We start from the raw sequence: 13,632 nt of genomic DNA, 5'->3' as shown, positions 1-13,632 counted from the left end.
AACAGCTCTGGAAAGAAAATAAAGGTGCCATTGGTGTTCAACCTCTGTTTTTTATTGTTGTCACAAAGGTCACATAAATTAAATAGTTTTTCCTCTTGTCTGGACCAACAGAAGGTTTACATTTGTACTCGGCATCATTGGTTGTGTGGCTGGGTAACAAAGTGGAGCCAGCACTAGCACTTTTGAGAGCACCATGGATAATAACAAAGGCAATCTGAGGATGCTCACTATGGCATCACTTATTGTTCAGCACAGGCCATCTTTCTTCCATCAATTGTGGCCCACCAGCTGGCAGTGGAGCTGGCAGCAGACTTGGAGGATGAGGAGGTTGGGAAGGAACTTGGGCCAATTCTGGAGTCTGGGGAAGGCTCTGATGGATGCTCTGCGTCGGACGCAGAGATAGAGCCAGGGCCGTCCAACATTTTCCAGCAACCAGAGAGGAAGCTGCCTTTGGAAGCTGATATGAGTGAGGAGGAAGAACAGCTAGGGCCTGTTCCAGATGCACTTGTGCACAGAGCAGTTAGGAGAGATGAACAACAGAGAACAAGGTGTCTACTCAGGAAGCAAAGCACAGCTGGACGCTGAATAGCCACTCCGTGATTGGGGAATAAATAGAAGGAAAGGGGAGTAGTTGTCGTAGGAGACAACAGTTTGTATTTTTGAAGATTTTGCTCATTGTGTTTCGTGCCACAAAGACTGCTTGCCAGAACTTAATTTGCAGGCTTTTGGCTGAGAGCTCACAACTTGCAATTATCACAAGGAACTGAGAAGGTCTGTTGCTGCAGTTAACTCCTTGCAGGACTCTTGCGTGGACTTTTCAGTGGCTGAATACCATTAATACACAAGAGGTAAATAAAGAGGGGTTTTTCGTGACAAGGAGTCTGTTTCTTGCTTCTGTTAAGGCTGGGTCAGAACAATAGTATCTGTTGGATGACTACCACAGCCAAGATTTCTCACCTCCTGACACATTCTTGGGAATCCCAAATTTATGTGAATTCTTAAAAAGCTATTGATATTAATTCTTTTTAAAAATTAGGTCATAATTTTGACTTGGTTAACCTTTCCTCTTTTGCTTTTATTTTTCAGAATTTGGTTATGTTTATGAGTGACTTTGTTGACTGGATTATTCCAGACATTCCCAAGGACATTAGTCAGCAGATTCACAAGGAGAAAGTTCTCATGGTAGAAGTGTTCATGAAAGAAGAACAAGGAAAGCTGCAGCTGCTAGAAAATTGGAGAGACAAGGATCAAAGGAGAGGTGAAAACTGTAACAGTCACAGTCCCAAGTCATCAATGAGCCATAGAGGGAGTGTGTCTTCCTGTCACTCATGCCATGTTGAGGTATAGAAGAAGACAGTGTTTTATGCTGGGGCATTCCATTCATAAAGCAGCCAATATTTACAATAATAGAACTTCATACTTTAACAACCTGGTGCATGTTTAAGCATATGCGACTGTTTTGCTTATATCTATGTGAGAAATAATGTTCTTATGAACAGGGAGGACCATATTCTATTTCTGACAAGTTTTCTTTTTTTAATTTTCTTTCCTTTTTTGCACAAAAATAATGCAGGGATTTTTTTACATCTATAAATAGATAGGTAACTTGCATAGTTAGCTTAGAGCTATCACTGTTTTATTTTTTAAAAGGAGATAGGATTCTGTAGACTCTTCTCTGAGAATTTTATATTAGCGTATTTATTAAACTAGGATAAAATGTACGAACCAAACTACAAATATTGGAATAATAGGAAATCACCCATTCCTGATAAGCTGCATCTGGGGTCTTGCAATATGCAAATAATAATAATAATACTAAATACTATACTGTGGAGTGCTTTTTGCAAGGCTGTGGCAACAAAGCTCTGACGTGAATCTGCCGACTTCTTCACAAGCAGAAATCCTGTTGAGTTTCCTTGATGATATGTTGAATACCCTGTATTTTCTCCTAAGTGAATGCAGGAGCAAGAGTATTTTGTTTTCCATTTGAGATTCTTGCCTCAATTCGTCACTTCCATCCTCATTTCATTTATTCTAGTGAATAGAATAGTCAGACTCGAATCACTGTAATCTTAGTCTCAACACTAATGAGAGCAAATCACTTGACTGTCTTTCATATCTTCTATGAAAGATGAACAATTTGTGGAAGGGCATTTACTTTAGTAATTCATAGTGTCTAGTGCACATTCCAGAAATGGATTCCAGAGAACAAAAAGAATATCAGCATCAGCACAATTTCTCCAAACACTGAAGGACCTTTGAAGAAAAAGTGTCCTGATTAAGAGCACACACACACACAAACCTACATACACACACAAATACTAGCAAATTGCACTGCCCACCACAAACTTGGAATCTTAGTCGCTGAAGGATCACATTAACTATATGTATTCTCAATTATGGTTCTATGTCACCTCTTCTCAGTAAAGCCAACATACTATATTTAAAGACATTACAACTTTCTAAAATAATTAATGTGATGCTGTCATTTAACTGGCCATAGGGCTATTGTAGCTCATAATCTCTTATATATTAAATAATTTGGCTCAGCAGCTCATTTCTAGATATTATTCTTTTCCATATTTATAACGTCTTTGCCTTTTGCAAGTCTGATTCACTTGTCTTGCTCTCTTTCACATTGAAATGGTCAAAGAGTTCATTTGAGCACCATTCCAGTGAAATGTGGGCCTTCATTTTTTTCTTAGTAGGTATCGTATTATAGAGGTTATAAGATATGAGTATCATGGAGAGAGCAGAGTAGACATGTGCAATTTTGTCCTCATAATAGAATCATTTTATGAAGATTGATCAGAAGCAAATTCAGAACACAAAAAAGTAAATATAGTGCCACACAATTCACAATTACCAAATTAAGAGATTATACCATTTACTGAGAATAGATTAATAAATGAAAAGTAAAATAGTTGGTGCAATTGTTCAGAGGCAGTACAGGAAATTAATGTAGCAAATATGCAACAATGTAAAGTTATTACTTTTATGCATTGCTAGTAAATTGCATGGGAATACCTTGAAGGGACTAGGTGTGATCCACTAATGATAATGTTAAATTATGGTAACAGTCAGATAAGTGGCATTTTGTTTTTGTTTCTTTTGAGGTTATATGTTTTTTAAAAAATATTCAGATAATATTTAAAATGAGGAAGTGAAAACGGTTAGCAGAATTAAGAAGTTCGCTTCAAAGGAAGGTTCCCCTCTGCCCATCACTAGTTGCTGAACATCCAAAAATGACAATGAAAAGGTAAATACAATGGACTTCCAATGAAGCCTAGCTTTATTTTGCTTCTTCAAAGAGCTAAATGTTTTAATTCACACTCATTAAAATTGCTTTGGAATGGAGAAGCAATTTATAATCTTTGCAATCTTCAAAAGCAGACGAACAATTCAAGGAGATGAAGGTAGAAATAAATGTTACAAAAAACTAGCAAACCAAAGTGGTGAATAGAGAAAAATACAATACAGATTTTGATATAACAAAAGTTTTTTTCCTGGAAAGTCATGGAACTTATGAACAGCAATCCAATTACTGTGTGTCAGTGAATCCTAAGATTTGCCACAACAGCATATTGTAATGCAGTTTTGAGCATATCAAAGTCCAGCCAAAACAGGAATAAATCCTGGTAAAGATAGTCCTTCAAGACAATTTTCACTTTAAAAAGGTGCCTTTATATGTGCAAACCAAGGTAGAACAGTCACCTGTTGATATGGATGGCAAACATGAACCAATCTATACATGTCATGGTCTCATCAGGTCTGACGGTCATGTTTGTATGTTTCGTAGTTTGCCCTTGTCTCTTTAAAATTGTTCCAACTGGTTTCCAAATGCTTTTTGTATTCAGAATTTTTCAGATATGTTATATTGTTGAAAAGATTGATGAGATGCAGGTGTATCATGGACAGATATATAAAGATGTTCAGCCTTCATTGTCTTCCTGAGAAAAATCAGCATGCAGTATTTGCTTCTTCATTCAGGCTGAAAGTCCAGCAGTATCTATTAGACTCTTGACAGGAAGCATCCAATTTGAGAAATGAAGGAAAAGGGAAAATCAATTAATTATCACAACGCAAACTTCACATACTCTGGTTCTGCCAAACTTTTGAAAACAAATAGCACTGTTGACAGGGCTTAGGCAGCCAAGGAACATGACAACCTTCCTTCCAAGGTAATCCAAGAGGCAGAGCTGGATTATAAACTCAAAACCTGGAAGACCATTCAGTTACAGCTAGTATATCAATCCCTTTGCTTAGGATAAAAAACAGAGTGTCCTTGGAGTCACACTCAATGTCTAGTAATGGCTTTGACACTATGCTGCTTTCTTGCAGCAGTACTGAAGTGGATTGCCATTACCATCTGCTAGAATGATTTTTGGATTTGGGCTGTTTTAACATTCAAGTCTAGGTTGTAGCCCAAGTATTTGCGGATGCTCTCTTATCAAAGTCCAGATACCTTGGGCGGGTAATTAACTGCTGAAAACAGTTAATTAAAGAGAAGGTTTCACACACAATTAAGGTGTGTGAAATCAAAATAAGAATTATAGATACCAGTGCAGTGTGTGTGTGTTCCTTGACAATCCATCTGTTCAGTCTTTCCTATTTACTGTCCCAAAAATAAAACCTATTCAAGAGTCTCCCACTTTAGCCATGCAGATTTCATGAATGCATGATTTTAATTAACAGTTTGCCGTAATATAAGGACATCACAAAATATAACAAATTAGTTGTGTAGTATAGATGACTAATCTAGTTTGGGACTACAGGTAATCTTTGACTTACGACCACAATTGAACCCCAAAATTATGTTGCTAAGCGAGATATTTGTTAAGTGAGTTTTGTTCCATTTTACAACTTTTCATGACACAGTTAAGTGAATCATTGTGGTTGTTAAGTTAGTCACACGGTTGTTAAGTGTGAAAAACGGTCATAAGTCACTGTTTTCTTTGAACTTTGAATGATCACCAAATGAACTGTTGTAAGTCGAGGAGTATCTGTATATTGCAAGTAAGCCTACTTTGTGGTTTATTCAGAAAGCAAATGCCCAAGACTGTTATATTTCAGTTTTAAAAATTTGTTGCAAATTTATTTAAAGCAAAATTTCCATTTTATAATATTTATTAGTTTTAATATAAATTATAAATGAATTCAGTTCTTTTTAAATATAATTTATCCAAGATGCTCTGTGTAATTGAAAATGTATTATGTTAATGAAATTTTGTCCAAACATAATACTCTTGCCAAAGATTATTCTGAATAAAGGGCTTATTTTTTGTTTATAACTGCTTCTTATAAACAGAACTGCAGGAATGTCATTTATTTTAAAATCATATTAGTCTTTTATTATAAATGTAATCAGCCTTATCTACCTTTCTTAACATAGAATCCATGAAAGAAAACATTTGACATAATCCAATAAATGTGTTTTAGCTGTACTAAGAGCCTCATACAAAGTAAAACAATTTGTTTATATACTGACCTGTATGCATTAATTTGGATTTAAATATGCAAGCATTCAGAGTGAATTTCAAATGCCAAAGATACTGGATATTGTGAATGAAAGTTCACACTTCTTTTTGTTACTTGATGCAGATAGAGGTTTGTTTCCTCTTGCAATAGTCAAAAATGTTTTGTGTTAGACGTGATGCCATACACCAGGATTTAAAGCTTAATCTGTTCCAGGCTTCAGTAAGTTTATATATTTTCTAATGTAAATAAACATTTGTGCATACAGATACAGATATTATAGTTTCTGTCCCTGCATTCTGAGCTCCTGAGCTTCCCCTTTACCAAACATACCCACAGACTCACTAATCACCAACTCAGGATAAGTTTATTTTCAACAAAAGCCGAACTTGCAAAATACCAATTATATAATTCTTGGTTTAATTATGAATTCAGTTACCCAACTTTTTTGAAGCAATGTATTAAAAGGTACTACTGAGAATTATTTATTACAATAATAAACCCCCACACACACCAAATTTGAGCAGAGCAGACTATTGCATAATAGTAGCGCTTAGAATTCGGAAGGGATTCTTGAAAGCCTGCAAATCAATTCATGTAGTACTCCTCCAATAAATTTTGAATTGCGTTGCAATGGTAGAGGACAATTACACAAACCAGGAAAAGTCATAGCTGCTTTAAGAAGTTACAGATGTGGGTACATAAGCCTTCACACTTTTTTCTCCTTCATATCTGAAGCACTGTTGCAGCTCTACCAATGTATTTTTTTTGAAGAGGAAAGATGAAAAACAGAACTCACTCTTGATTAGGAATGTTGTTGCCAATTCTGTTTGTAAATACAGCATTATGCAACATTAGAGCAGCTGAGAACATTCAGTATTAAGGCAAGAGCTGGTTTCATTTCTCTTCATTAGCCAAAACAAAATACAAAAACATTGAGGAGAGCGAGTTACAATTGTAAACAGATTGTGGTTGTAAATGGGCATGATTATAAGGGAATCAAGAAAATAGTAAGTTAGGATGTAATTACTTTTTTTCACAACTACCAGTTAATCCTTCTCTGATTTTTGTATTACTATTAGTCTTCCTAGCTAATATATATTCAGGTATAATTTATACTGAACTATTATATTTCAATTAGTTTCACTATAAATTAGGAAGAATGTACTGTTCGTTTCATAGGTTATGAACATGAAGTTGACATGGATAGCCTGAATTAGTTAGAGGGATGATCTGAAACTAAAAGAAACGTAAAACATTATCTTAAAATGTTGGCATAATACTGACATTCCAATTAAAATAAGAACTATATACTTAGAAATGTTTTTTTTTTAGATCATTAAAAATAATAACTGCTTATGACTCTTTTATAGTTTCTTTTGTACTGCATTTTTTGAAAAAGGGTTTTGTATATAATGTTGTATCTAGAAAATTATATAATGTTCCTTTTCATGGACTCTTTTTTTTTAAAGAAAAGTAAATGCATACTAAAGCTCTCTAGTTTTTTTTGAATATTTATTTCTATAACTAATAGTCATTTAAACTTTGTCATAAAATGCCATTCTGCATTCATTTGAAAAGGAGAGGAGAACGGTGTGGAAGTTATGTAATATGTCAATTGAAAAGGTTTTATGTTTCAGCATTTCAATAAGTGTTGAAAAACATTGTTACTTCTTAGAAAGTCGGAAGAGTAAATCTCTGGTCCTAGTGACTGACTCAAATTTGATTTTGCATCATTATCCTGGGACACATATATTTGCCTTCATTCACTGTTACTTCTTTTCATCTGGAAGATCGTCTTCCAAAATTGAGGTTTGGGGTGCTTCCAGATAAGGCTTTCCTTGACTGATCTTTGCCCAGAATCATATGGTTGAAAATATGGTTATATATTTTCCACATATAATTATGGTATTCCATATTTCTTCACTTCTTCCATCTAATTTCTTTTCATAAAAACAATTCAGATTGGAAGTAGTAAAAATCATTAATGGTGGGGGACATTTGTTAGGGGGAAAGCAGAGACATTAGCTAATCAGTAAACATAATAGAGTTTTATGCAGTAGAAATATGTTAGGTGCCAAGTCCCATAATTATTATTATCAAATTTATTTGCCACCTATCTCACCATGGGCTACCACCATAAAAAAAACAAAGAAATAAAGAGAAAGTTTAAACAAGTGAAAGTAAAATAATAGAACAAGGAAAAAGAAAACAGAAAATACATCGATATGACTGATAAAAAATGGGGGGTGGGGAACAGAGAGAGGAATCTGCTGTCAATCTAGCAGGCACTTCCAAAGTTGAATTTCCCTATTGAATCCCCTAAGTCAATTTGCAGAGCCAAGTCTTTAAACTCTTACAGAAAGATAGGAGATTGGGGGCAGATCTTACCCTGGAGGACAGGATGTTCTAAAGGGTGGGTGCTGCAACAGAGAAGGCAAGTAATTCCCCCATCTGGCAATATAGAAATGGGCCAATACATCTGGAGAGTCACATGCTGATAAATGTAACTAACTGTACCAGCACCTTGCTTAAAATGCTATTGCTATGATCATGATGGTTATAACAATAGCTGCATGAACATGGCAATATATACAATAGAGTTCCTAGTATTTTCTTACAAACGTATCACAATACAAGCATCAAACACACACATAACAAAAAGGCAGCATTCAGGCTCTTTCACATGGTGCCATGATTTCAGAGACGGGTGAATTCAACCAGTATGTCATCTTTTGGGTTCATACCCATTCAGACTTTACTGCTATGTTTAGCCTTATTTTATAATTTTGCAAAATGGATGGAAGCTAATTCTGTTCCGTATAACACTCTTAAGTGAATGCAATACATACAGGGTTTGCCTATAGTGTATCATCGTCTTCTTGATCACCAGTTGCTTTGATTTAGTTTTTATATATGATCCTTCTACTTTAATGCGTTCCTCCAGAGAGCCTGCAGCTCCTAACCTCATGATGTTCCAAAAGTATTTGAAAACCTGGCTTTACTCCCAGCCCTGGGTATAAGATGGATTTTGAATCCATCAGTTTTTCCTTGGCATGTTCTGTTTGTTGCTTTCAGACATTCATGATCTTTTCCTCTTGTTTTATTGCTCTTTACTTTTTAAAGTGTAAGCTGCCCAGCAGCAGCAGCAGAAAAATAAACTGAAATCAACTCCAATTAACACGCAGTGGTCCCAAAAGAAGATCATACTGTCAAGCTGCCATCTGCTAAGACATAGACAAGAATCTTATTATCTCTATTAGAGTATCAAGTGTAGCGAATACTCTACTCCATGCAGAGAGATACCGGAGCCAGTTAACACTGCAAGTAGCTCTTCACCTACCTAGAAAAATAAGGGATCAAATCTACAGCTTTCTACTGTGTTTTCCCCAAAATAAGACCCAACTAGAAATAAGCCCTGGCATGATTTTTCAGGATGGTCTTAATATAAGCCCTATTCCCCCTCCCCCCCCCCCCGCAAAAAAATGAGACTCAGTTAAGATAATCAGTTAAGACGGACACATTTTAGTACTTTATTTCCCCCAAAATAAGGCCTAACTGGAAAATAAGCCCTAATGCATCTTTTGGAGCAAAAATAATATTTATTTATTATTATTTATTTCTTAGCGCTTATAGACCGCCCCCTCTCCCGAAAGGGACTGATCATATTTTCAGGGAAATGTAGTACATTCAGAGCATATGAGCTACTTTGCTCTGTAGCGGTTCTAGAAAGGATTGGAAAAACATAGGAAATTGTCTTATATAAAATTCTGCCACTCAGTAGCCAAACTTCTTGCAAAAACCTCCTTGCAAAAGCAGACAAACTGGTTTAAACTGAGATTAGAACTGAATTTATTAAACGGGAAAGATGAGGGTTATTGGTTTTTGATGAAGCAATTTTTGAACAGGATTGAAAATAGAATATGGATGAAATAAATCTTGCTGAAACATTTGATTTAACATCTATTTGCTACTGCTTGTTTATATGTACGCACACAAACATGAGATATAAAAATTCAAATCTCAGATCTGGAAAAATATAACAATAGATATAAATAAAAAAGAAATATTTACATATACAACATAAGTAATGGACTACATACAGTACAATAAAATGATTTTGCAAAATTTGAGTCGCTTCCAATTTTATACTGTAATTTCATGTCACTTGCTTAGCATAGATTACAAAGGGGACTGTATCTCCTTAGCACTTGGCCACCTGTATGGAAGGGGTAGAACCTCCAGGCAGTCTGCACAACTATGTCTAGATTAGTTCAAATCAAAATAAACTATTTATAGCACATCATGCAATAATAATGTATTGCATGCCTGGGATAAATAAGGAAAATAAATATATACAGCATCCCCCTCCTTGCTATTTTATTAAAGGTTTATTTTATGAAGAGAAAAGCATAAAGACATTTGCCCAGTGAAAATATAATTAATTAGATTGCAAAATTTATTATTAATAAAAAAAAGATAAAATATTTGCAGGTCCTACCGTGTTTCCCCAAAATTATGACGTGTCCTGATAATAAGACCATGCCATATTTTTCCTGTAGGCAAAAATATATGCCTTCCCCCAATAATAAGCCCCCTGGACAACCCCCCCTCCAGCCAGGCAGAGTGCCACTCACTAACCTAGTGATATCTCGAAGGCACAAAGCTGCAGGAGCTGAAGGGAGGGGGGGCAAAGGCACTCACATTGCTGGATGCCTTTGGGATACCACTAGGTTGGTGGGTGGCGCTATGCCCAGCTGGAGCGGGGGGTTGCCGGGCAGCTGCTCTCACGAGCAGCCACCTGGCAACGCCCCTTTCCTGCCTGGCAGAGCGCCACTCACCAACCCAGTAATATCCCAAAGGTGGCGCTCTACCCAGCCTGAAAGAGAGGTTGTGCGAGCACTTGTTCTGCCTCCAGCTTGCGTGGCTACCTGCCTCACTATGCCCAACTTTCCCTGCAGGACTGGGCCAGGGCGGCGGCGCCCCACTGCCACTAAAATAATTCGAGAAATAAGGGGGGAATCTTAACAGATGTGACTGAGTTTTAAATCATATATGTAACTCAAGCATCTTCTGGGTCTTATTTAGAAATTGCTGAAGAAGTATGATCCAGAAACTGGACAAATTAAAGATCATATGATTATTGGATGCAGAATTTAGATGCAGTAATAGTCATGCAACAACGGGAATTTCAGTAGAAGAATATTAAATTCATACTGAATATTATATTAAAATTGATATCAGTTGTACGATTCCATACATCTAAAACATAACAGTTTTAGCAATAACATGGTTGCACTTATCCGCAGCAAGAAAAATTGCATAACAAGGAAAATACTGTTGCTACACTAACTTCAGAGCTGACCCTGGATTGGGGTGCTGGCTGAAATGGATGAGATTTGAAGCCCAAAGCATCTGGATGAAGAGCATCAGGTTGCCTACTCTGAACTAATCTATCTCTTTTTATGGCTGAGCAGATGATGTGCTCTTCAAAATAAATACAAGTTAATGAAAATAAAATAAAATTAGCTACACTGTTAGCTAAATGTTACTTGCCAAGAGGTACAGTAAGTGCGGGATATACAAGCTAAAGCTTAAGCAATGAAAGTTACTCCTTTGGCTTATCCAATGTTGTAACTTTCACCTAGTAATGCATTCTCATGCCAATGCTTCAGTTATGTGTATAGTCATACTGCACCGTGGTAATATTAGTTGGTGACCATGTATATTTTGGGAATTTGGCAAGTGGCAATACATGCTTGGCATGCATTTTGTATACAGAGAAGGCTTATGTTTGGGCTTCCATATGAAAGTTGGGACTGCTAAAACAGAGAGCAATTATTTAAAAAAGTAGGGAGACTGGGACAGAAGTATAGCTTTAATTTTAATGCATTATCCTGGATAAGTATGAGTAATCATACAGTCATATCCTGTACAATGTTTTGACAGAACTGAAGATAACATGCTCTCTGGGAATGGCCAGGACTACTCCCTTGTACACAGAATGTTAACAAAGCTAAATTGTTTGCACTTCCTGAGATGGGGAGATGACTCATGACAGAGAAAATGTACCAACTTAGAATTTGAACGCATGCAGAGAACCAACCCTGTATTCAGAATTAGAGGTTTTTCCAGACTTCTAGTTCAGTAGTAACTGTGATTTCTTTACATATACAGCTGTTGATTCACACATCTGAGGAAATACGGATGAGTGTGGCTTCCTCCTGTTTTGTTTTGCATAAAGGGAGGCATAAAGCAGCAGCCAGTACACAAATCTCAGCACACCTCAATTTGTTACTGAAGATTTTATCACTTAAACTTGCATGTCTGTCTGTCTGTCTGTCTCCTGGAGGTTTTTCAGAGGGAAAAAAAATCAAGGAAGCGTGGACTCATCCAATTGCCTATTGTAAGTTGCTTGATCAGTAGCACCATGTTTTTAAAAGCATCTTAAACCTGTTTTTAGGATGGAGAGCTTTCCTCTTAAAAAGCTCTTCCTTCCTTGTTAGGAAATACATGAAACTTATTTTTAAAAACTGGTGCCATCAAATCTCAGCCAAAGCTACCACTGATGTATACCAAAAAAAATTAATTTCATCCATGCAAAAAGAGTTATCATTGTAATATTTAATATATTAACACATATGCCATTATGTAGACCAGGGGTGTCAAATCAAAGGTCCGTGGATCTGGCCTGTGGTGTGCTCAGTGGCGTAGCGTGGGGGGTGCAGGGGGTGCCGGCCGCACCGGGCGCAACATCTGGGGGGGGCGCCCTGACTCGCCCCGCGCCGCCCTTTGCCGGACTGTGGCCGCCTCTTTCCGCGCCCGGCTTGGCCCGCGAACTAAGCTCCCCGGCCCCGGCCCGCCCAGGCCCCTCCTGCGCACCGCCTACCTCCCAGCGGAGCCGCCAAGACCCACCATGCCGCCCCCACGGGAGCCGAAGGAGAGCGGCGCTGCGCTCCGTCTGCCCGCGGCTGCAACGCCACCGCGTCCTCCCGCTCCGCCTGGAGCGCCCCGGGGAGCCGGCGCCTTCCCGAAGCCCCCGGTGCGCCTCCCACCCCCGCGGCACCTGCTTCCCTTCAGTCGAGCCTTTTCCCGCTGCCCTGTCGAGCTCCTCCTCAGGAGGAAGGCAGGAGGCCAGCATGGAGAGCCTCACTTGACTGATGCGGAGCAAGGGGCAGCTGCAGTCGGGCCGCCCTCAGGTTAGGGGGCGCAAATTACTTGCCCCGGGTGCTGACAACCCACGCTACGCCACTGGGTGTGCTTAAATCTGGTCTGTGGGGCTGGCCTGAAAACAGCAAAGGACTGGCCCACAGTGCCTCTGCCAGCGAAAACGGAACTCAGGGGGCCACACTCCATTTTCACTGGCAGAGGGCTGCAGGAGGCAGCCGCAGTCAAAAACAGCATGGGGGGGCACACAGCCCCCCCCCAGCATCATTTTTGCTGGCAGAGGGCTATCAAAACAAACTAAAAACAAAAGGAGAAATGTTTCCCCTTTTGCATTTGAGCATGCAAGAAGGGACAGGAAAGGAGAAAGAGAAAGAGGAAGGACAAATAAAAAGATGGGAAGATAGGAAGACAGCAAGGAAGGAAAATTAAGGAAAAGCGGAAGGAAGAAAGGAGAAGGAAGGGAAAGGAAGGAAGGAAGATTATAATAAGAATGAAGGAGGGTCTCAGGAAAGTTCTACCTTAGCACTTGGCCACCACAAGTGCCCCCAACATAAGTCCCGTGTCACGCCCACCATGGCCACACCGTTTGGTCCTCCGAGGTCAAACCCAACCCTGATGCGGCCCTCAGTGAAATTGAGTTTGACATCCCTGGTGTAGACAAACATTGATTTAAATGGTTCACTTCTAACAATAAATAACTGCTATCCCTTTTTTCTACTGTGCAAATGCTTTTCACTGATGGGTAACTTTAGGGTCTTCGTTCTCCTCTTTTTATATCTTTCAACTGCTTTTGACTAGGCTGCCATCCAAATAGAGAACATGTGGACTGTGATCATGTGCATTGACATGATAATCCCATTTCGTCCATGCACCAATGTGTTTGCAGCTATTTCTATTGAGAGGCACAATTTTCCTATCATTTCTAACTTGACGAGCTCCCTCTCCTGGATTTCAGCAGATACCACTTCATAAAGGACAGGCTAGACTTGC

General features: G+C 38.4%; 1 protein-coding gene across 1 annotated transcript in view; it reads left to right on the top strand.

The window, feature by feature from the left end:
• The window catches only part of ANO1 (anoctamin 1), a 124,173-nt gene extending 117,202 nt beyond the window's left edge, over window positions 1–6,971 (top strand). Inside the window, exon 27 of the mRNA XM_081934152.1 lies at window positions 1,087–6,971. Within this exon, the coding sequence (XP_081790278.1) occupies window positions 1,087–1,347 (261 nt within the window). The 3' untranslated portion in view covers window positions 1,348–6,971. The remainder of the gene's footprint in view (window positions 1–1,086) is intronic.
• The last annotated feature ends 6,661 nt before the right edge of the window (window positions 6,972–13,632 follow it).

The sequence above is a fragment of the Natrix helvetica genome (genome assembly GCF_964273705.1).
Source record: "Natrix helvetica genome assembly, chromosome: 1".
In the NCBI taxonomy this organism is placed as follows: domain Eukaryota; kingdom Metazoa; phylum Chordata; class Lepidosauria; order Squamata; family Natricidae; genus Natrix; species Natrix helvetica.
The sequence above is the reverse complement of the archived record's forward strand: the minus strand, read 5'-3'. Positions and strand labels throughout refer to the sequence as shown.